At 43.7% G+C, this 24,860-nt stretch overlaps 1 protein-coding gene and 1 long non-coding RNA gene across 3 annotated transcripts in view; one reads left to right on the forward strand and one right to left on the reverse strand.

Annotated features, from left to right (window-relative positions):
- The window catches only part of LOC120540099 (B-cell receptor CD22), a 30,647-nt gene continuing 5,787 nt past the window's right edge, over positions 1–24,860 (forward strand). Inside the window, exons 1-6 of the mRNA XM_039770587.1 lie at positions 1–156; positions 4,762–5,136; positions 9,993–10,280; positions 15,951–16,211; positions 17,726–17,995; positions 24,244–24,355. Coding sequence (XP_039626521.1) covers positions 111–156; positions 4,762–5,136; positions 9,993–10,280; positions 15,951–16,211; positions 17,726–17,995; positions 24,244–24,355 — 1,352 coding nt within the window. The 5' untranslated portion in view covers positions 1–110. The remainder of the gene's footprint in view (positions 157–4,761; positions 5,137–9,992; positions 10,281–15,950; positions 16,212–17,725; positions 17,996–24,243; positions 24,356–24,860) is intronic.
- LOC120540102 lies at positions 4,366–21,020 on the reverse strand. 2 transcript variants are annotated; one of them, XR_005635750.1, is made up of 3 exons: positions 20,583–21,020; positions 10,634–10,782; positions 4,366–4,451 (listed from the first exon to the last, which is right to left on the reverse strand). It is a non-coding gene; the product is annotated as an uncharacterized LOC120540102 (long non-coding RNA). The 2 variants fall into 2 exon arrangements; XR_005635751.1 differs by lacking the exon at positions 20,583–21,020 and adding an exon at positions 12,984–13,036.

Consider the following 24,860-nt stretch of genomic DNA (forward strand, 5'->3'; position numbering starts at 1 on the left):
CGCTGAAGAGGTTATGTCACAATCGCGAGTCACGGCCGGCACTTCTTTAATCTGAGTGGTGGGCCGATGAGCAGCGCAGTGTCAGGGCTTCATCCGACACGCTCTTAAGGATGGGGACGCTCCTCTGGACCACCTTCTGCTGGGCTGCACTGCAAGGTAGGGAGACTGAGGGCTGAGGAGTGAGGGGTGTGTGTGTGTGTGTGTGTGTGTGTGTGTGTGTGTGTGTGAGGGGGGACCGCCAGTGCAGTGGATAGCGCGTCGCCTGTTGGAGAAGCTCAGGATGAACCTGTGGAAAATGTAAACAGTGGGATTCAGGACTGGCCAGAGATGGGGAAAATATATTCAAAATAGACAAGTCTGAGGTCAACAGGCTTTGGGACAGACTGGAGGACAATCGTTGAGCGCTCCCCGGCAAATCTTGAGCCCTAATGTGTTTGGATGGAAGTTCATTTGTGGGGAGGAGAACAAGAAAGAATGAAATGAGTGGAGAGGTCTTACCTCCAACATTCGCAAATAATTCAGGGTCAGGGTGGAGAGAGAGCTAACCCAGGCAGCGTCAGGTACAAGGCAGGAACCAACTCCGGATGGGACCCCAGTCCACCACATGGCCCAGTCACACACGCACACACACATAGACGGTGGGTGCAACTGCTGCAGAGCTCCAGTCTTGTGCTGAGATGGCTGTGAGGGGTCTGCATGTTCTCCTGGAGTCTGTGTGGGTCATTTGGGGCTTCTAAATTCCAACAGTGGGTGCAAACGAGTGGCTCATGATGGGCTGGCAAGTTAGCTAGGGTTGGAATTTGGGCCAGTGTGACATGGAAAGCTTCTGATCTCCATATCCTTGAGCTAGGATCTGGTTAATGAACAAATGAATGAATGAATGAATGAATCAATCAATCAATCAATCTGTGTAGACACCGCATCCAGTGCATCTAATGCTGCAGGCACAGGCTCTGGCCTTAATACTCTGAGCTGGAGTAAGTGTGTTTGGTGAATGAATGAATAATAATGTTATTTCTATAGCACCTCATCATACCTTTACAAGCAGCTCAAGGTGCTTTCCACAGGTTAATCAACAAGAACAAAGATACACCACATCTACTTGGAAGTCAACTTGTGATGGGCAGTGCCCTCAATTCAGTGCCCCTTGTTATATCTGGATTAAGTGGGTTTGGTTAGAAGTGAGGGGTATGAGGGGTGGTGACTGGGGTTCACATCCCAGGCGCTCCCTGTGTGGAGTTTCCATGTTCTCCCTTTTCCTCCTGGCACTTCATCATCCTCCTACAGTATAAATATCTGCATGTTAGATGTACTTGCATTGGCGCTGGCCCCTGATGTGTGAGTGTGGTCACCTGGCAATGGACTGGCGCCCTTTACAGTGACTGTCCATGCCCTGCTCCTGATGCTTGCTGGGACTGGCTCCAGCTTTCCTGGCTAGTCAGGTTAGGTGATGAGTGAGTACCCCCAATGAATGAAGGAATCTGTAACGGACAAGCACCCACAGTCCAGTGCCCAGCCCTGCCACAGGCGTACGCTTTGGCCTTCACTACCCTGAGCAGGATTAAGGGGGTCATCTCACTGATGTGCATGTTGGACTAAACGGCGCCTCAGAATTCTCATGGCATGGGCTCAGTGAATGGTGTGCCCGTGCGCCCTATGATGGGCTGGCAGTCCTACCCAGGGTGGGATTCTTACTTGAACTTGCAGGATATGATTTAGTCCCAGTGAGTGTGAATTTTAGTGAGTTCAGTAATGGTGGGATGGCCAAAGGAAAGAAATCTAAACATCACGCATATCAGAGCAGCGTTCACCAATGCACATGGAAAACCAAATTCACAGACACGTATAATCTGACTCAAGGCTGGAGCCTTCCCTATCAGCATGAGCAGAAAGCAGGTCAGGAACTCAGAGATCCCCCTTACACACACACACACACACACACACAGAGGGGGGACCCACTTTGGAATTTTTAATCAAGTCAACTGCGTATCTTTAAGTGGCAAAACCAACACAGACACAGGGAGAACATGCAAATGCCACACGGATAACATCCTGGTGGAAAACTTGGAATTCATGAGGTCACCCTGTGTCCTCAATAAGGCGGGATGAACATGGGAGCAGCACTGAGACATTTTGTTCACAGACTGTGTTGACCTCCATAACTGTCATTCTCAGATTATTACCATGTTGTCCGCCTGCATGGCTGTCACCTCCTTATTTTTATAGATTGCTGTCCTGTGAGGAGCACCAAAGAAACAACAGCCTGTGCAGAGCCAGTGGGTGGCAGCACTCCAGACACAGGGCAGGACCTCCGTCCATCTTCCTTCCTGCTCAGTCCAGTCGAGGGTCTTGGGCACCAGGCTCTTTGGACCCCTTTGTGATGAGATCTCTCGTGTGTATTGATACATTCAATGAGAGCGGTCAACAAAAGCAGCGTCCAGAACTCTCTGATGACTTCATGTGTCCTCTTGGTGACCATGTGGCTCTCGCCTTGTGACTCTGGTTTTGTTTCACAATCTCTAAATGTGTTTGTTTGTGTTTGGTTAATCAGTAACATTGGATGAAGTCATAAGCTTAGTATCCCTGTTTGGGTTCAAATTTTGTTGTATTTGAAATAAAAACTTAAACGGTATTGTCGCCTGACCAGTGGAGGTGTCAAAAGTGACTTCTGCGTAACCAAGAACAGGCCAATGAGATCAGGGTTAGGAGACCACCCGACAGCTGGTCAGTCCAGCAGTCACAGCAACAATCGGGACACAAATCCATAAATCTGTCTACGACGTCACAATTGAGCAGTAAATACATAAAACTTGTCAACAGTAACTGAAAAGCCCTGAAAACAAAGTTCTGGCTAAAAACAACAGAAAAGCACCAGCGACTGGCGATACTTCTGTGTTTCAAGAGCGTTGCTTCACTTCACTTCCCTAACAGGAGTGGGGGGCACATGTGACAGCTGACTCATGGGCTTGTTGACACTCATCTTAGAAAAAAATAAGAAGAATAAAAGGAGAGCAAGAGAAGAATTGGCCATGCGGTCCTTCAAACTGGAAATCTGAGGCTGTAGGAACTGGACATCTTGGTGGGGGGGGGGGCGTTAAACCAAATTATTATATAGTGCCTTTCATATCTACAGTATAACACCAAACTAATAGACAGTCCCTTCTATATGCACCGGGATCTATCTATCTATCTATCTATCTATCTATCTATCTATCTATCTATCTATCTATCTATCTATCTATCTATCTATCTATTATATAGTGCCTTTCACATATCTATCTATCTATCTATTATATAGTGCATTTCACTTCTATCTATCTATCTATCTATCTATCTATCTATCTATCTATCTATCTATCTATCTATCTATCTATCTATCTGTTATATAGTACCTTTCACTCTATCTATCTATCTATCTATCTATCTATCTATCTATCTATCTATCTATCTATCTATCTATCTATCTATCTATTGTGGACGAAATCTCAGACCCGACAGCAGGTGTGGGTATAAGCAGCTTTATTTTTCAGATTCACGGTGAGAAGAGTTTCAGAAAAGCAGAGAATCAAATATACATGACAGCGTCAGGGCTCTTCTGAACCCCGTCTGTTGGGTGGGGTCCAGTTTTATACCCTAGAATGCGTAATTTAATATCATTATAAAATGTAACAGTCAACACATTTATTATACACAAACCTTTAGCCCCTTCAATGCCCCTTATGCAACTTGATTTCTTGGCCCCTTTGTTATGGCGTTCAGATGTAAGCTAAAGGAAAACGTGATAAGGCAGACTCATGTGTGGAATGCTCAGACCTTGAGTCCTTTGCACAAACATTGTTCTGTTTGCTAAAACAAAGCATGCTGTTACTTGGTTTTGTAAAGCTTACTTCTCAGACATGAATTAGTACAAGGGAACGAAGAGAACATTCGTCTTCCACACTATCTATCTATCTGTTATATAGTACCTTTCACTCTATCTATCTATCTATCTATCTATCTATCTATCTATCTATCTATCTATCTATCTATCTATCTATCTATCTATCTATCTATCTATCTAATCAATCATAGAGTGTCACTCATATCTGTTATTTTAACCTTCATTCATTTTTGTCTTTTTCAAATGCATGCTGACACAGCCCTTTCTCTATCTCTCTGTACATTTTTTAGTGTCTTTTTCCCGTCTTTCTTTGTATTATATAGCGCCTTTGTCCCTCTGCCTATCACACAGTCCTTTACACATCTATTATTTTATATAGTGAATGTATTTCTCTCTCCCATATCATACACTTAGCGTCTGTTTATCCATTATATAGCGTCTTTCCAGTCTACCTGTCTCATGATGGCTGACTTGCCTCGTCAGGTCTGCTCGGTGCTCCCTTGTGCAGAGTCTCAGTCCTCCTATCCGTGCTCATTTCATGATGGATTCATTCTGTTTCTGGTAACGTGATCTGCACAAAAAAGACAAAGAGCAGATAGCAATGGTGCCGAGAAGAGACATTTGCTGACATAAGTGAGGTAAATTAGCCATGTGTGGGCCTGGTGTGCCAGTGTGGTGCCAAGGGGTGAGGAGCTCACAACTGGTTTGCTGCTTAATGGCTACAAATGGGCCTGGTGCTGACATAAATATGGCACAGTTGTGACCAGCCTGCTTTTTTTAATTTCAATACTCCTTTTTTAACAATAATACTTGAAATGAAGGACTAAATGACCACCTGATTGCAGGTCTGATGTGACAACTTGGCACTTTTCTCTTTCCAGGTCTTCTAAAGGGAGGACTTTGCAAGCAGCCCTTCTCCGTTCCTGACTCGGTGGCCGCTCTTGAAGGTTCCTGCGTGGTCATTCCTTGTACGTTTTATGTCCCCTCTGGCCAGAAAGCTCGTGTGGAGGTGGCTTGGTTTGCAGAAGTACAGAAGAGAAAATTTTTTGTGAAATCTTCAACCTACAAAGTCTATGACAGTCTGGATGTGAGCAGTGTACATTCCAATTTCAGAGAGCGGGCCACTCTGGTAGGAAACCTCACTGCTGGCAACTGCTCCCTGATGATCAAGAAGGTCAAGTCAGGCGAAATAAACAAAATGTATCTGGTGGACAAGAATGGGAACAGAAGTTCCACCATCGCATTTGAAACCAGAGGTAAGAAGTACAAAAGGTCAGAGGCCAAACTAAACTGGATGGCCATTTACTTCAGTTTGAATTTACAGGGCAAACCTGGATGAGCGACTAAGGAGATGGATCTGCAGGGCCTGTAAATACCGTAGTATTCGCCTCCTTGAAAAATAACAAAACAATATTAAGTCATGTTGGATTTAATTTAGGGCGGCACGGTGGTGCAGTAGGTAGCGCTGCTGCCTCGCAGTTAGGAGACCCGTCTGGGTTCGCTTCCCGGGTCCTCCCCGTGTCTGCGTGGGTTTCCTCCCACAGTCCAAAGACATGCAGGTTAGGTGCACTGATGAATCTAAATTGTCCCTGGTGGTGTGTGGGTGTGTGTGTGCCCTGCGGTGGGCTGGCGTCCTGCCCAGAGGTTTGTTTCCTGCCTTGTGCCCTGTGTTGGCTGTAATTGGCTCCAGCAGACCCCCATGACCCTGTACTTAGGATATGGCAGGTTGGATAACGGGTCAAATGTCAAAGTGAAAACGGATCTCTGCAAAGTGGTCGGAGTTAATTACAAATAGAAACCACTAAGTAACACTTCAATTTGATGCCCCTAAAGTCCTCATGGGTGCAGCCCACTGGTTTTAGATGTCCCATCATTAGTTCAGCGGAGATCACCTGACTCTGGTCTCATCAGCATGGCGGCCTGACCAACGCAACGAAGACAAAACAACACAGCAAACATGAAAAGCTCAAGAAGATCTCCACATCACTGAAAATTCAGTTAAATCGATCACAAGGACATAGAAAGAGTGTGGCAGAGCTGGAAATCTGCTAGAGCAGGTGGCCCACAAAAACCAAAGAAGATGAGTGAAGGAGGTGAGAGCTCTGAAGGGGTGCCAAGCTATACTGGTTACAATGCTAAAGCGACCTTAGTTATAGCCAGTTGTAAGTTAGTTAGCACCCCACGTCTCGGGACAACTTGGATAGTCGAAAGAATTGTTTTACACTAGCTGTAAAAAGGCCAGGATCCTAGAAACTATCAAAATCGTCAGAAAATAAATTGAAATGCAGAGTCGGTGGTTTCGTTTTGCGGACGTCCTCGCCCCCCTTGTCTAAGCGAGTTTCTCTCTCATTCGTCTCACTTTGGTGACGGAGTCGCTTTCTTTCAGCTTCATGCTGTAGCCTCGCACTTCTTTCTTCTCCCGACTCGTTAACTTGGGGCTGCCTTGCCAGCTCTTTGAGCTTCGTGCTGTAGCCTCGCACTTTGGGGCCGGACAGACAGACAGACAGACACACCTTCAAGCGTTGACATCTGTATATAAGACAGATGATTTCTCTGTTTTCCCATATTAATAACAGCATTGTCAAGTAATTAAATGTTCGATGACAGCATTAATCAGGAGTCGCCACCAATCATAAGAAAGGCGTGGGGGGTGGGGGCTCCAAGGAAATTGATAAATTTCATCAACTCAGTGATATCTGGGGTCCTGTGGTGACCCTAATCTTCTTCTTTCCATTCCTTATTGTGTAGACGTATCCGAAACACCTCAACTCCCATAAATGCTACAACTTTACTTCAGCACTCACTCGCCTCTTCCCTCCTTTACCCCTACAACCTCAGGCAGTTAGATGAAGTGGAAGAACAGGCAGGAGAAGGAGCTACGCCTTGAACTATGTATCATAATTGTGATTTCAGAACTCGTGCTATACAAGCAAACAGAATGTGGCTTTGCCCACCGAAACCACACGACCTGGTAATGCCAGATGGCCCACGAACTTCAAGTTGCGTTCAATTCTTCCTGGTCAGCTCACCATCTGCTCAGGTCCAGGATGTAACATGGCAGAGAGCGAGAGAGCAGACCATTGCGAGAATCCCCCTTTATTGTCCAGTGTGTAGCTCCTGATAAACTCGCACCTTCCTGGGCCGTTCACCAATGGAATATCTCAGGCACAATCCATCCAACCCACCAATCCACCAAACAAGTAATTATGGTTCCTGTCAGCATCCTTCAAACAATGAACCCAGAAAGCCCTCTCTGTCACAGGTGGCCAGCAATCCAGTCATACAAAGCAGCATTCCTAAAGCTTTGGGGGTAGAAAAACAAGATCGCTTCGTTCATTTTCCTTGTTCTTTAAATATTATGACACGTAAAATGCGAAATCTACAAATAAAGACATACATAACATGTATCAAATTGTATGAAACCTGTCGCTCCACCACAGTACCAAAGGAATAAATGATGAGAACCCACTCATAAATCAAGATTAAATATGGAAAAATGGAAATCAGATGCATCACCACCCTCTTTAGATATCGTCCGGCATGTGGTTCACCAAATAACCGATGCCAGTGTGTGATAAAGCCTTACCATCACGTTATGAATCATATTACACATTATGACACACGGACCCCAGGATTATATTCATACCCTACGCTAAATGTCCTGAAACACCCCCTCAGGTAGTCTAGAAAGTGTCGGTTCCACCCAATAATTCTTGTGTCTGGAGCACATAATAAATACAACATCTCCACTTGATTATCAGGATCCCACGTAGTCCACTGGATGACGCCGACTTGTTCCAGTTGCAGGTTTTAGGAGCCCAGGATACGCATGTCGACACCAGAGTGGGGATGTGGCTGCAATTGGACTAGGAGTGGTGGCTCCGAGGCAAGGGATCTGTGCTGGCAATCAGAAGGTTGCCGGTTCGAATCCCGTAAATGCCAATAGGGACTCTGCTCTGTTGAGCCCTTGAGCAAGACCCTTAACCTGCAATCGCTGAGCACTTTGAGTAGTGAGAAAAGCGCAATATAAATGCAAAGAGTTATTATTTAAGAGTAAAACCTCCTACATATCTTATTGGTCCCTTTTTCAAGGGTCTTCTCATCCCACCCCCATTCCAGCTTTGAACTGAAGACCACAAGCCTGCACATTATTGCCTCCTTGACTTTCACTGATGCGGCTCTCGTCCCTCAAGTTGAACAACGGCGACTCCCGACTTCAGAGGGTAGAAAATCCAGCCGAGGGATCTTAGAAAGCCATGACACCCACCTGAGGAATCACAGACACCTGAGACGCCAAACATTATGGAGCCCCCCGTAGAAGAAGTGCCATGTGACTGAAATATGTGCAAATCCCCTTCATTGGAAGTCTGCAATGTGCACTTTAATTACGACACCTGAACTGTTTGATTTGTCATTTTAAAGTGTGGAGCAGAGGGGGGACATCATGGAGAAAGGGGTCTTTTGTCCGAAACCTTATGGAGGACCTCGTATGAATGGGTTATCGTTATTTATCCCTTTGACATTATTGGGTTAGCGAAATTCAGAACTTGCGTTGGGAAGCCCCCCTTTTTATCTATGATTGGTGACGACTCCTTGACTAATGTCATCATCGGGGTCTTTAGTTAGTTAACTATGCCATTATTAATATGGGATAACAGAGAAATCCTTCAGGTAATACAATGCTTTTGATTATCCAAGTTGTACTGAGAATTTGGAAGCCACAATGGGTGACATTGGAGAGACTGTACAGACAATAGTTGTTGTCACCAGAGGCAACTTTATGGGAAAAAAAATCACAAGGGACATCTCAGTTGAAGGCGCATGGGCGACTCTGGGGACACCGGTGGTCCAACAAGACAAAAATGGACCTTTGGTTCTCCCTCAGACTAAATGCCATGTGTCACACACGTGTGTATGGGAGGCAACTAAAGGGCTCAAAGGAGGAATTCCATGCCAGACCAGGAGGTGGCAGACTGCACTGATCCGTTCTCTTTTTCCTCTGCAGACCAATCACAGGAAGTCTGCCCAGGCCCGATGACATCACTTCCAGTTCCGGTCTAGATACCGTTACTTCCCTTGTCCGCCATGTTTTTTCTGTTACCTCAGTTCTGTTTCGGACTCAAGTCTGTCTATTGCTCACATTTTTTGCATCTTTTTTCCAAACTAGTTTTCAAGTATGCAGGATGGCCAGCCCAAACCTTTTTTTGGTGTCATTTGCACCTTTTCACACACGTTACACTGCGAATGATCACAAACTCGCCGTCCTCACTATGCCAGCATCAGGCTGTGTGGACGCTTCTCTGCAGTAGGCCCTGTGGGGCTTGTGAGGGTGACATGAAAGCAACAAAATGTGGAGGAAATCCCGGAGGAGAACCTGATGGAGTCTTCAAGGGAGATGCACCTTGGGATGAGATGACGAGGCCAAGCGGAAAGCCAAAGCTCCACTGGAGAGGAGACGTGGCTTCTAAACAACAGTGAGAACGTCGTGGCGTGGACAAGTCGGAGTCCTGATCTCAACTCAGTGGAGAATTGGTGACTGAACTTGACCAAGGCTGCTCACTCGGGACCCCTGGGACACCTGACAGAGCTCGAGCAGTTTGGTGACAGGCAGAGATTTGGGGACACACACACTGAAGTCTGTCTGAATACCCGTGCCGTCCATTAGTTTGTGTTTCATGTTTGTAGTTAATTTGGACTCCCTACACAGATCAGAGCCGTCTTAACAGCAGTGCACTGGGGTCCCTATCTACACAACCACTCAGCAGGTCACAACATACATACATAGATTTTCATGGGGGCCCCCGGGCAACTGGCCAGCGTGCCCATGCGTTAAGACGGCCCTGGCACAGATCTGGTTTGTTAGTCATTATCATGAAAACCAAAGTAAACCCATTGGGATTCAACGATGTTTAGTAATGATTTCAGCAGAAAGCCATTTGCTGATGCCTCTCCATTTAGAAGCTACGCTCTGAAGGCCAAGTGCCAAGTGACCAGATTGACACAACAGCTAGGGGGCGCTCACTACTGGGACACTTTCATTCTCCGGGCCATTTTGATTTTCACAGAATCTGTCTTTTTATTCTCTCTCTCTCTCTCTCTCTCTCTCCCTCAGGGCCTCTAGTCAAGCCCCTCATCTCCCACCGTGGACCTGTGCGGGAAGGCCAGAGGGTTACAGTGAGCTGCATGGTGGAGCACACCTGCCCTGGTCACCCGCCAGTCATCGAGTGGAAACAAGTGACCGGTCGCGTCACTCAGGAGCACACGGAGTTGAGCAACGGGAACTGGACTATGACATCCTCGATGACCTTCACTGCCTCGTACAAGGACACCAGCGTGGAGTGCCAGGTGACCTTTGATGGAGAAGTGAAAGTCATCGGAGTGCAGAAAATAAACGTCACCTGTGAGTACCCGAGTTCGGTGCTGTAGCGGGAGCAACCAGTTATGAGAGATTTTCAGCTGCCAGTTTATTAGCTGCTGGTGTTGGTGTGATCTTACAGTTTTGACATTGGTGCCAATGCCAGCTGGCACACCTCAGTACCAAAAACAATCCTGAAGGAAATGACGGATAACTGACCCCAGGCTCCCAGCTGTTTTGTCTCCCCAGACCGCACACAAATACACACACCAAGGTCTGCCACACTCCGCACACTGTACCCTATCCCCCCCAGTACCACCAGGGTACCCGCGGGCAGTGGCACTTACGGACCAATAGGCTTCAGTGACGGAGAGATGTGTAATAAGGGGGGTTCTCACATTGCTGGATCTGCCAGCCCCTCTGCAGTCGCTGGCTTCCCAGATAACGTTTCCTTCTCAGGTCCCCCTCGCTGATGTTCAGTTACTGCTTTGAAGATGCTGGGGGGTTTTGCGCGAAGCAGAATATGCAGGTGTGGTCCACTTCAGCCCTGGTAATAAGAATAATAAATTTTTCACAATGCTGGTCTAATACCGTTTTAAAACGTGGTTACTTTGGTACATTCCTTTTGTATTGGAATACCTCGCCGCGCTACTGGGTACGACCCCAATGCCACACCAATCCAATTCAATACATCATAGGTCACATGACAGCGGTGTGGGGTACAAAGCAGGCAGGGCAGCCTCTCCAGCATCAGATGGTGTTGAAGTGGGCACTGGGAGAAGCAAAACCAGTGAGCTCAGTGATGGCAGCAGGTGAAAATTTGATATCAGCTCAGTCGTGTTTTTGAAGTTTGATATCAGTAACACCTGGCGGCGGCACATAGAGGATCACTTCTGGAGGGTGTCTGCCTGGGGGGTTGCCAACCAGGGTCCTGAGCTGTTCTCGTCGTGCGGTGGGTGCGGCAAGGCTCTGTAGTGCAGTGCATGCCCCCCCAACCTGACCTGACCTGATCTGATATCAGCTGAAGACCCGCCTCTCCCCCTCATTCATTGGTCAAGAGCCCTGCCTTCATTTCTCAAAGGCGATCCCTTAGAGCAGAGATTCTGAAATTTGTTTGTTCTTCACTTCCCAATTTTGCCTTTTACGTGTTTTCATCACCCACAATCGCTGCGCCGCGTCATTCAGGGGATCCTTGTGGGGCTGACGCTGATTGTCATTGGAGCATCTCTGCTACAATTAATTATGTAGCAGTTATAACTAATTATGTTGTTAGACTTTGACACCATTGACCATTCTGTTTTACTGCACAGGCTAGAAAATGATGTTGGGCTCACAGGCGCTGTGCTCGCTTGGTTTAGTTCTTATTTATCAAATTAATTCCAATACGTACAGAAATGTGCTGACAGGACTCCTGATTATACACAGAAGTGAGATATGGCAGCAGTTCTCAATCTGTGGGGTGGGCCCTCCTAGGGTGGGCGAGAAGTAACAAACAGGGGGTGCGAAGATGTAAAAAAAAGAAAACAAGAATCGAAAATATGAAAAATCCATCTATTGAAACCAAAACAAATTAACTTAAACTACATTCTGATACTAGAAAGATAAATATAGAGTTAGATAAATGTCGATGAAAGTTAAGTAGATATAATAAAATATGCGTCTATGATATATCATTAATTAGAAAAGAACAAATTGGTATTAGTGGGCTCCTTTCAAAAAAACGTTAGGGGGGCGCGATTAAAACTACTATGAAAACTCGGGTCGCAAATACTTGAAGGTCGAAAAACGCGGCAATATGGTGTCCCGCAGGGCTCAGTACTCGGACCTTTACTGTTTTCACTTTACAGGCTTCCACTGGGATCTGTCATTTGGAAACATCATGTTCATTTTCACTCGTATGCAGATGACACTCGGTTATACCTGTCATTTAGATCAAATGAAGTTTCTTTAATTAGTTGTGTCAGTGAATTAAAGGAGTGGATGGATGAGAACGACTTGTCTTTAAACACAGATAACACAGAGATGTTAATTATTGGAGGGAGTGACGTTGATCACAATAATATTCTGTCGTCATTTAACTCAGTTGGAATCCCCATTAATTTCACTGAATCAGCCCGCAATCTCGGAGTTCTCTTTGACTCTAGCAGGTCATTTAAAGCACAAAGTTGTCCAAATCACGTTTCTTCCATCTTAAAAATGTTGGTAAATTAAGGCGCTTTCTAAATAAACAGGATTCTGAGAAATTAATTCCTGCATGTATTTCTAGTAGGATTGACTCCTGCAATGCGGTCTTCACTGGATGTTGTGGAAGATGAATGTTCTCTTCGTTCTCTTGTACTAATTCATGTCTGAGAAGTAAGCTTTACAAAACCATACATTATGTAAAAGCATGCTTTGCTGAGCAAAACAGAAAAATGTTTGTGCAAAGGACTCAAGGTCTGAGCATTCCACACATGAGTCTGCCTTATCACGTTGTCCCTTAGCTTACATCTGAACGCCATAACAAAGGGGCCAAGAAATCAGGTTGCACAAGGGGCGTTGAAGGGGCTCAAGATTGTGTATAATAAACGTGTCGACTGTTACATTTCATAATGATATTAAATTACGCATTCTAGGGGTATAAAACTGGACCCCACCCAACAGACGGGGTTCATAAGAGCCCTGACGCTGTCATGTATATTGATTGTCTGCTTTTCTAAAAGTCTTCTCACTGTGACGCTGCAAAATAAAGTTGCTATATAACCTCACCTGCTGTCTGGTCTGAAGTCTTCATCCACAATGTTCAAACTGTTCTTTATTCAGCCTCCAGTTAATCCAAAATGCTGCTGTGAGAATTATTACAAGAACAAGAAAATACGAACACATCACTCCAGTTCTTAAATCCTTACACTGGTGCCCGGTTAAGTTTAGGGCAGATTTCAAAATCCTCCTTTTAACATATAGAGCATTAAATGGCTGAGGTCCGGCTTATTTGTCTGAACTTATCATGACTTACAAACCTGAGCGCACATTAAGATCTCAAGATGCTGGTCTGCTGAGGATTCCAAGGATTATTAAATAACAGTAGGAGGTCAAGCTTTTAGTTACAGGGCCCCTAAACTGTGGATGGAACTCAGATGGAGTGGTCTGCCTGCTACTATAAGAGATGCCCCTTCAGTCTCAGATTTCAAATCCCAGCTGGAGACTCACGACTTCAGTTTAGGACACCCTGACTAGAGCTGCTGACTATCCATGCAGACTTCATCTCTGTTGTCAGCCATTAGCACTAAACATAAGTAACATGATACAGTGGAACCTCGGTTCACGACCATAATTTGGTCCAAAACTCTGGTCGTAACCCGATTTGGTCGTGAACTGAAGTCATTTCCCCCATAGGATTGTATGTAAATACAATTAATCCGTTCCAGACTGTACGAACTGTATGTAAATATATATTTTTTAAGATTTTTAAGCACAAATATAATTAATTATACCATAGAATGCACAGTGTAATACAAAACTAAATGTAAAAACATTGAACAACAGAGAAAACTAACACTGCAAGAGTTTGCGCTATAGCGCTATGAACCTCTCGCTAAAAACACTTTTTTAATGAGTTTTAAGCACAGGGAAAAAAATGAACATTTGAAAAATCCGTAATTTAATAAATCACCAAGAAAAGTAACATTACAAACCGATCGCTGTAAACAGAAGTGGAGTCTTCATTAAATACAACAAGGTTTAAACAATGTCTCTTTAAAAACAAGCCTGGTGCATTCTTTAACAGCCTTCTCGGCCTTATGCTTCCAGCCGTCTCTCTCTCTCTCTCTCGCGCGCGTCTGTGTGTGTGCATCTCTCTTTCGCTCATGCATCTGTGTGTCTCTCTCTCTCGCGCGTGTCTGTCTGTGTGTGTGTGTGTCTCTCTCTCTCTCACGCGTGTCTGTGTCTGTGTCTGTCTGTCTGTGTGTGTGTCTCTCTCTCTCTCTGCCGCGTCTGTGTGTGCGTCTCTCTTTCGCTCATGCATCTGTGTGTGTCTCTCTCACGCGTGTCTGTGTCTGTCTGTCTGTGTGTGTGTGTGTGTGTGTGTGTCTCTCTCTCTCTCACTGGCTGCACAGGGAATGCAATGCACACGTGCGGAAATCATCGGGGCGCACAAACCGAAAGGGAGACTGGCTTGTTCATATACCAAGTGTGCGGTCGTGAACAGATGCAAGAGTTTGGTGAACTTTTTGGTCGTGAACCGATTTGTACGTGTTCTGAGATGTTCGTGAACCGAGGTTCCACTGTAGTTATAATTTGTTACTGACCCTCACCTATTCTGTTTCTCTTCTTGGTACTCAAATGTGCCACTTGGTGCCCACGGCCCACCTGCCAAGTTGTTATGCCTGCCTAAGGTCAAGTCATCCCTGATGGAGGATTGCAGGAATTGTCGGGTAGAGGGGTCCTTTCATTGGATTAGCGCTGTTTCAGCTGTGGAATGGCCAAATGGGGGAGGCAGCTTGATGGCTGAGGTCTCCAGGACTCTAAACAAATCCAAATCATATTATGGGATATCATCTACTGTTAAATTCTGCTCCATACTTGTATTTTTATAGTGTATTGAGGATTTGTTTTGTTCTGTGTATTGTATTGTGTTGATCTTCTTCTTTTTGACACTCACTACATGCCCAGCCTACCTGGAAGGGGTCTCTCTTTGAATTGCCTTTCCATTTTTTTCCAAATAAGGTTTTTTTTGGGAGTTTTTTCTTGTCTTCTTAGAGATTCAAAGCTGGGGGGCTGTCAAGAGGCAGGGCCTGTTAAAGTCCTCTGTGGCACTTCTTGTGTGATTTTTGAGCTGCACAAAAATAAATTGTATTGTATTGTATTGTACACGTCATCCCCCACCATGCAGAATAGCCACTGTTCATCTTTGGTGGTCCTTGGAGAATACCTGGTGGTCATCATGTGGGTCGGTTACACCTAAGAGCGGCGACCCATCGCAAGGCTTTCCGGAAAGCCCTTTCTCATTCATTACTATGGCAGTTTACGACTTGGTGTGACCCGAGTTCAGGTGTCATCGGTTGTGACCCATAGTTTAAGGATCAGTCCCCCAGGGGCTTTAGATTCCTCTTTATGATGAGAGCAGGGGGATTGTTCCTGGGGTATGTATTTGTCAATACTGTGTTTTGCACATTTTGAACATACAACTGGATAAATGACATGTGGATGACGTGACACGAGCAACATGAGTCTTCTTTATGGATGTTTCTCACGTTGTTTACCACCGTACAGAATCGGTCACTATTGCCTTCTATTACGTATATATCATAAATGTTTTTCTTTCTCTTCTACATGAGATTACATTTTTTTTCTATGCCATCACTACTAACTACATGGGGCAAGTAATTTTAAATATAAAAAATATATTTCATTTGGGGGGGGCCCAAGACACCAGTCCACCAGTAGACACTCTCATATACACACACACAGAGGACAAACACAGGGGGCACACTAGCCTAACGGGCACATCTTCTTGACTTGGGATAGAAAAAATAAAAATAAAAACCGCACAGAAACATCGGAGGAGCACGAGAACTCCACACAGGCAAAGCTTGAGTCCAGATTTGAACCCAAGACTCTGAAATCTCAGAGCAGATTTTCCACAAAATAGCTGCAGGAAAATAAGCTTGTGATGCCAGTCCGGTGTTGGTGCTCATCACTTATTTTGTTTCTTGTTTTCTAAATTTGTTCCTGCAGATGCCCCAAAAAACATCAAAATTGAGGTCTCTCCTGAAAATGTGAAAGAAGGTGACAAAGTAAATGTGTTCTGCTCAGATAACGCAAACCCTCCAAGTTTCCTACACACACTTCATATGGCACAGGGAAACAAGACCATTACGTATAGAAACAGCAGTGTGTCCCGCTTTGCCAACGTGTCCCGGGGCACACACTTCTACTGTACAGTGCAGAACAGCATCGGGCAGACACGCTCTGAGCCCAAGGCCATAAGCATCCAATGTGAGTATCACGTATCATCTGATCAAGTGCTGACTCCGTGCTATTGGCTGTCCCACCTCGAGGGGTGGGGCCTCAGACTCAAGCACAAAGTGCCCCTGGAACTGAGTCTGCCACCAGGGGGAGCCCTGCAGCAGGTATGACATGTGGCAGACCAACGAGTGGGAACTATCCTGGGGGTGTATTACAGTGATGATGATGATGAGACGGATGAATCTAATACTGTTACCATTAACATTATTGCTACTGTAATTATGCTGCTTTAATTATGACAATGAAGAAGACATCAATGATGTGAATATTATTTGTATCTCATGGTATCAGTATTGACATTATTTGCATTGAGATCACAATTATTACTGTGATGATGATGAAGGTGATGACAATACCATGCTGCATGTTGACTAGCAAATGTTCTCTGCATGTCTCAATTAGCACCCTATAAACCTACATTATTATAATGATGACATTATTGTTACTACTTTGAGTATTTTTATTATGATGACATTGTGATGAAGATATTATTATGACAGTGCTATTAATACTACTATAATGTTACTGAGGTTGTTATGATGATGAAATTACAAAGATTATAATATTACTAATATCACTGTGAGGAGGAGGATGAAGGTGAAGACATTATGACAGTGTTGAAGATGATTATTATAATTTTATTGTGATGGTGATGGTAATGGCTTTATCATTATTGTGATGAAGAAGGAGATGATGATATTATAATGATTATGACATCACTAATATTACTGGAATTGTGGAAAGTGAGGGTGATGATGGTGATGGTCATGACATTATTATTATTATTATTCTGCTTATGAAGGTGATGATGATAATATAATTATTATGATATTACTTTTGTCACTAATCTAATTATGATTGTGAAGATGAAGCTGAGGACATTATTATAGTGATGATGATGATGATGATGATTATAAAATTAATTTTTTGTGAATGTGAGGGTGATGATGATTATGACATTATTATTATTCTGCTTATGAAAGAGATGATGTTAATAGTATTATGATATTACTTTTGTGAATGTGATGGTGATGATGATGATGATGGTCATGATATTATTATTGTTATGCTAATGAAGGTGTTGATGATAATGATTATGATGATACTTTTGCTACTAATATAATTATGATTGTGATGATGAAGGTGAGGACATTATTATAGTGATGATGATGATTATTATAAAATTAATTTTCTTCAGCTGATGTGTCGATGATGATGATGGTTATGCCATTATTATTATTGTGCTTACGAAGGTGATGATGATAATTTAATGACTATGATGCTACTAGGATTACTAATATTATTGTGACTGTGACCATGAAGGTTGATGTTTTATTATTCATACCATCATTACATGTATTACTGTGATTGTGGTGATGACGATGCTTGTTGTCACCGCTGTTATTTATTTTCGCCAGTGTCCACTTACCAAGTACTTCCATTTTTCCAGGCTATGATGCCGAGTTGCCTTTTTTGTGTTGCAGACAAACCAGAAATTTCCCCAGGGTCCAAATGCCACGTGATGTCTGGCAAAGTGGCGTGCCAATGTGTGGTTGACTCCTATCCAGTCGCCAGCCTCCACTGGGATGTGCACGGCCGAATACAGAACCAAACATTTCATTTTGGCAACTCCACCGCTGGGAATGTGGTAACCGGAAGCCTGGATGGCCCGTGGTCACCTGAGCTGAACGTCACCTGCGCTGCCACAAACCTGCACGGCACGGCGGTGATGCAGATGCTGTTTGTCCATGAACGTGAGTCCCTTTCATGCACTTTTAATTATTCAGATAAGCCCAGTTGGAAGGAATTGAAGTGTAAGATGTGGGTGAAATATGCACTTTGGTGCACCAAATAAAGTCAAATAAAATGACATTATTGCAGTTGAGGATAAACTCTACTATAAAAGTGACATGATGAAGCATAAGCAAGGGTTCAAGATGGAGTCTGTCTGAAATTGTTATTAAAGCTCCCATGCCACAGGTGACTCTTCTGCTTGTAGGGCACACAGGTCTGCTCCCCCTGACATTTGTTATACTGTACATACTGTATATGCATTCATCCTCATCCCAAGGGTGATCCTCATTGATGAGGACCAGGCCAAGGGGACGCCCACCTAACATCTGGCTGCGGCAGATAGATGGTCATTTCCAGGGGATGGGACTGGACTGGTCTTCCTGGGTCTGCTGGAGCCAAGCTTAAAATACGCGCAGGAGAAAATAATAAATAAACACAAAAAAGTACTACGACAAATTCAGACTTGTAAAACCTGGAGTACGTCCATTTCTGCGCAACTTACTGTTTATTAATCACAGTGCTCTTTAAATATGCACATGTCGAGCGCGTCTCTGTGAAACATCCATATATGGAGCATGCTAATTAACCTCATACATATGCAATCACAATGCTGCGAAACTTCATTGGTTGGTAGAGCAACTCCTTCCTGACAATCCTCGGTTTTTAGAGCGTCTGGCTGCGCTCTGCAAACTGTGGGCACAAGATCACGTGCGGTATCACGGTGCCCCCTCCTCTGCACTCTGGGGGGTCTGGGAAAGATGCAAGGCACCATCGTCTGAGCAGGTAGCCACTATCACCGGACACGCGTAATGATGTGATTGCTGCTACAATGAAGAGCACAGACCTGATGAAAAACTCGGGGTTCAGTCTGGCATACCAGTCTTACCAAGATGTACGGCGCCATCATGTCTGTCAATGCTGCTTTGCTTCAAAATGAACGAGTCACGGATTTTATGCTAATTACATCTTGGATAACTTGTGCAAAAATAGAATGTAATTGTTTATGGGGGCGGCGCGGTGGGTTGCGCTGCTGCCTCGCAGTTAGGAGACCCGGGTTCGCTTCCTGGGTCCGCCTGGCGTGGAGTTTACATGTTCTCCCCGTGTCTGCGTGGGTTTCCTCCCAAAGACATGCAGGTCAGGTACATTGGCGCTTCTAAATTGACCCTAGTGTGTGCTTGGTGGGCTGGCGCCCTACCCAGGGTTTGTTTCCTGCCTTGCGCCCTTTGCTGGCTGTGATTGGCTCCAGCAGACTACCGTGACCTTGTAGTTTGGGTATAGCTGGATGGATGAATTGTTTATGGTTAATAAAAGCAGCTTTGTTCTCTTTTGGTGCCCGTATTATGAGTGCAGTAAAGCGCTTTGAACAGTTTAGGAGAAGCGGGCACTGCTGCAAATGGCATTTTCATGTGGGCAAAAAATAGTTCTGTTTTATGAATGTACTGTACACCCATACCATATGAAAAGTGGATGGCGCGCCTCGCCGGGCATGACGGACTGAAGCTTGGCTGACAAATCCCTGACCTGTCCGCCAGTCAATGAGATGTCGATATAAACTGATAAAAAAAAAAAAAGTTTAGAAACTCTCCGGTGCAAATACATATCATTGGCTCTCTGAAAAGGAACCTAAAATAAAGTCATATCATATTCATAGTTTTTGAGGTGTAATACGTTTGTCTCGTTAACAAATGTTATAATAATGGATCCATGATACGAATTATTACTTTTATAAGCTGACATTTAGCTGATTTGGCTTCATTTCCCGACTTTATCAAGGGTGTTCCCATTTCCCAGTTTGTCTGAAATGTTGATTCAGAGTTGCCATAAATATGCGTACATCACGTTTTTTATGAAATAAATATCGACCTTTGCGTGGGAAATTGTGCACGCGCACATTTCAAGGCTCTTTTTGTGCGGACGCGAGCTTTATAAATAAGCGCCAAGGAAAAAATCGTTTTCAGAAAATGAGAAGGGTTCAGGGAAATTTCTCTACTGTTAGATTATTTTTGGTACACTTTATTAGTCTCATTGGGAAATTCAGAGGGTTACAGCCGCAAAAACATAAGAAAAAAACACGGAAACGGACACACCGGACAAATAATACAGCCAATCAATCAATCGATCGCTAAATACAAATAAATAAATATATATATTGTGCAGATATTGCAGAATGAACTTAACGAGCACATCGGGAGGACGCATTGAATTGCTTAATAGCAGTGGGCTGAAAAGACCCCCAGAGGCGCTTCTTAGCCCACCGTGGCGGTTAGCCGGTGGATCACATAGCAATGTTACAAAATATTACAATATTATAAACGGCGTTGCGGTCGTTACTTATAGAAGCGAATCCGTTACAAATGACTACTCACTTATCTCAGATTATAGCAGGATTACTTTACTCTTTACTAATTACTTCATTTTTTTACTCGTCTCTAAACCCAAACGTTCAAATTGTAAATTTCAAGGATACCCCGCTATTTGAATAAGAAGGAAAACCCAAAAACAATGAAACGGTGAAGGTGAAATGAACGGTTAAACGACGTGACGTACCTTAGCACGGTGTCCAGCAGGTTGATGTCTTTACTTGACAAAAATAATACTTAATAACCATAATAATAATATAAAAAAATAATCGTAATAACAAATAATAAAAGAGGCTTGTAAACTTGGAGCCTAAAAGGTAAACGTTTTCCTCGGGCAGCCAGCCGATGGGAGTTTATTGATCGGCAGGTCATTTCCCTGCTGTGTTTATTGTGTGACACTGTTAGTGCGTCCGAGTCGCCGCGTGTCCCGGTGTGTCTCCTGTTTGACTGCTCATCGCTCTATCAAAACGGCAGGGTGGCGATCAAAAAAGATATTTTGCAATTAATTATCTTATATTCAGTAACCACAAAGTGGCAGATTCAGTCACCTTACACGGTCCATTTTCTCGAGCGATTTTAAGATGTGATGACAGCCAGGGTGGACTGGACGGAGAAGAGTGGCAAGGGTGAGTTGGGATAGGAGGGGACCTGCGTGAGTGAAAGGGTCGGTTGATAAAACGCAGTGAGACCAGCTGTGTCGTATGGTTTGGAGGCGGTGGCCCTGACGAGAAGACAGGAGGCAGAGCGGGAACTGGCGGAGCTGAAGATGCTACAGTTTTCGCTTGGCGTAACGAGGACAGGCAGGATTAGGAATGAGGATATCAGAGGGACAACACAGCTACCACAGTTTGGTGACCAAGTGAGAAAGAGGAGAGACTGAGAGGGTTTGGGCACGTGCAGAGGAAGGATGAGGGGTACATTCGGAAATAAGGATAAGGACGGAACCACCAGGCAAGAGGTAAAAAGGAAGACCAAAGAGGAGTTTTATGGATGTGGTAGGTTGGGGGGTTTGGGGGGGCATAAAAGAAAATGATCTAAAAGACAAGGAAAGATCACGGAGACGGATGATCCGCTTTGGCAATCCTTAAGTGAGAGCAGCCGCAAGATGATCTTCAGGGACGCTAAAAGTTACGACACGTGACGCTTCCCGCGCTTTCCTTTGATTGGACAGCGACGATTTTCTTGTCTGTGTTACTCTTTATTCTTCATGAGCTCTTTCATCAAAAGGCGCCGCGTCACCGTGAACAGAAACATCCGTCCGTCTGCTTGCCTATCCATCCAAAAATACGAGCGGGGCGGGGCGGTGCTTCCATTTGGCGGCCTCCAACATATCTGAATATGTTAATCTATTTAAATAGGAAATTAAAATGACGTATAGAGAAAAATTAAGATACATTTTGCATAGATTTATTCATATATCAGGCCAATCATTTTTCAGATATAATTATTTATAAACATCAACTAGACAGGAATAGAGTATAGACGCACTGACAAGCCGAGTTCTAATTATTAGTTTAATATAATTACGCTGCGAAAACCAGAACCAGTGTAGAGTACAAGTGGTTTTCTGCGCAGAGCGAGAACGCATTCGGATTGATAACGAAACGAAATTATAAATTGTACATTAGTAATTTATCTTCCTGGAAATTCTTATTGGTGTAATGTTTCGGTTTATTTTTGTAATTGCCTCATAAAGTTCAACTGCTGTGTCTGATGCCGTCACAGAAGGGTAGTCTGAAAATTACTTTTGAAGCATTTGTTGATAAAAATCAGAGAATTTAACTTTTTTCATTCATGAGTGATATTTATCTGAACCCTGCTGCTTACAAACGAATTGTACAGCGCCTTTTGGCCAATAATGCCGTCCAAAATAATGTGCCGACTGCCTCCTCTACCCGCCCCTAGCTGCGCCACTGTTGCACACTGCCACAATTTCCATTATTATTATTATTATTATTATTATTATTATTATTATTATTATTATTATGGTTACGTGGTATGATGGCTACTGGGAAGTAAATACTAAGTATCATACAGTTAAATAAACTGAAGCAAACCGCCCAGTGCTTTTAGCAGAGCTTGCCTTCTTTTGTAAACAATATAATAAATAATAATAATAATAATAATAATAATAATAATAATAATAATAATAATTTCTTTTTACATTTGCTTACTGTCTAGTAAGGCAGGTGTGTGTTCAGACCATATCGCTTGTGTGTATTTTGTAGCATACCGGTCGGGACGAAGCCTGGCGGCTGAAGGACTGTTGAGCCGAGCGTTTCGGAGGGGTTGGGGTGCGTAGAGCAGAGCGGAGAACATAACCGGAAATGACTGACGTTGGATGGAAGAAAAGGGGCGGTACCCTGTAACGAAGGGGCTGGAAACGGAGGCGGGGATTTCTGGATGGATCCGCTGACAACGGGAAGGTGTGGGAGATGAGTGTAAATAACGAGTACGATGGGATTGTGCGTGGGGAACTGGGATTTTCTTTTACGGCCTTTCTCATGGCCATGACAGTGAGAGGTTTATAGGTAACTGTAATTAGTTCTATATGCCGTTCGTTTTGTTTAGCATTCGTGTATTCTTATAGGCCTGTTCTGTATAAACTGTTCAGCAATCACTACTTTGTCCTGCTGTGTCTTTCTTTTCAAACCTGTTACGGTGAGGGCGCTGCAATATCTATCTATCTATCTATCTATCTATCTATCTATCTATCTATCTATCTATCTATCTATCTATCTATCTATCATATAGTGCCTTTCATATCTATCTATCTATCTATCTATCTATCTATCTATCTATCTATCTATCTATCTATCTATCTATCTATTTTTCCGGCGCCGCATCCGAGTGGCATCCTTTCCAGCAGCTCCGTATATGACTTTATCTTTTTACCTTTTTATCTCTATTTTTCTCTATTTCATTAATCACTTCTACCACTTTTTTATGTGGAATTGCTCCCTGGACACTTTTACACATTTTTACTATTTGTGAATTTCCCCTTGGGATTAATAAAGTATCTATCTATCTATCTATCTATCTATCTATCTATCTATCTATCTATCTATCTATCTATCTATCTATCTATCTATCTATCTACTGTAATATAGCGCCTTTCACTTCTATCTATCAAACATCTGAACATGGCTCAATGAGCATAACGCTTATTATGTAATACGTAGAAAAATACTTGAAAAGTGCGCACCACAGCATATTGTACAAAAATGACACATTTAAACGGTCAAGCGTACAGCAGAAGGCCAGCTCTGCTAAGGGCGGACAGTGATGTGCTTCAGTTTTTTGACAGTTGACGTGTCAGGTGGGTTTCATGTCACTCTGTGATGTTGCATGTTTTCTCCCCCAGTAGCCCCCTTATGCACTTAAGCTCAGCTTCGATTGTCTCCGATCACGTCTACTTTCTTTTCTCTTGTAAATTTTAACCAATCAGATCACAGTCCTCGCTAGAACCCGCCCTCTGAGCTTTGACAAGTGAAAGTGACAGCTTTCATTTCAGGGCTGATTTCATGCCGCGTGAATGAATGAAGAATTATTAAATAAATAAATTAAAAATACACTACAAAAATAAATTTCATGACACATTTAATTATTTATCTTCCCAATTCACATTGTTATTATTTATTTTTTTGTCACATTTCACAGGACTTTTATCTGTTTGCGTATCGATTTGTTTTTTGTCACTTTCTTTCAAGTATTCCTCCATAGGTGTCCTCCAGGGCTGCTTTGATGGTCGGTGTCCCCAGGCAGAACCCCACACCACCTTCTCCAGTGCAGACTGAGCACTACATTATGTAATAATTTAACTTTTTTTATGTTTTGTTTCTTGTCAGAAACCGACACGTGGAAGGTTATTCTAGCAGTGGCAGGGGTCCTCTCCTTCATATTCATCGTCATCATCATCATCACAGTTACTGTTTGTTGCAAAAGACAGAAAAGAGCCAGGTAAGGAGGCACTAGGAATTGGGGCTGTGCCCCCTGGTCGCTTTGCTCGCCAACCTCTGTGCGGGCCGTACGCGTTCGTCATTTCCCAGATCTGCCACTAGCGACGAATCGTGCTGTGCTTTTGGATAAACACGAATATCCACTCTGTCTTTGATGTCTCCATCTTCTGAAACAATCATCTCTGACAATTCGTCACGTGTAGGTTTATCATATATGCGAGCGAGATCTTTCGGATTCATACAGAAATCCAAGAGAACTTCTTTGTGCGTGTCTTTCAGATAAATTTCATGTAAAGTGCGATACTTTTGGACGTATGGATTTGTATCCATTATTGACTGTAGAATTTCTAATACGTCTCATCATTCTTTTACTACTTAAATACTGAAAGGGTCGTCTTTTGCCTTCTCTGATCTATTCCTCTCCAGCTGTCTTTTCGCCTCCCTGATATCCTTCTTAATGCGGCTGCCCACATGTTCTCATAAATCCTACGATTCACTTTGCAGTC

The sequence above is a fragment of the Polypterus senegalus genome, chromosome 12 (assembly GCF_016835505.1).
Source record: "Polypterus senegalus isolate Bchr_013 chromosome 12, ASM1683550v1, whole genome shotgun sequence".
NCBI classification, from domain to species: domain Eukaryota; kingdom Metazoa; phylum Chordata; class Cladistia; order Polypteriformes; family Polypteridae; genus Polypterus; species Polypterus senegalus.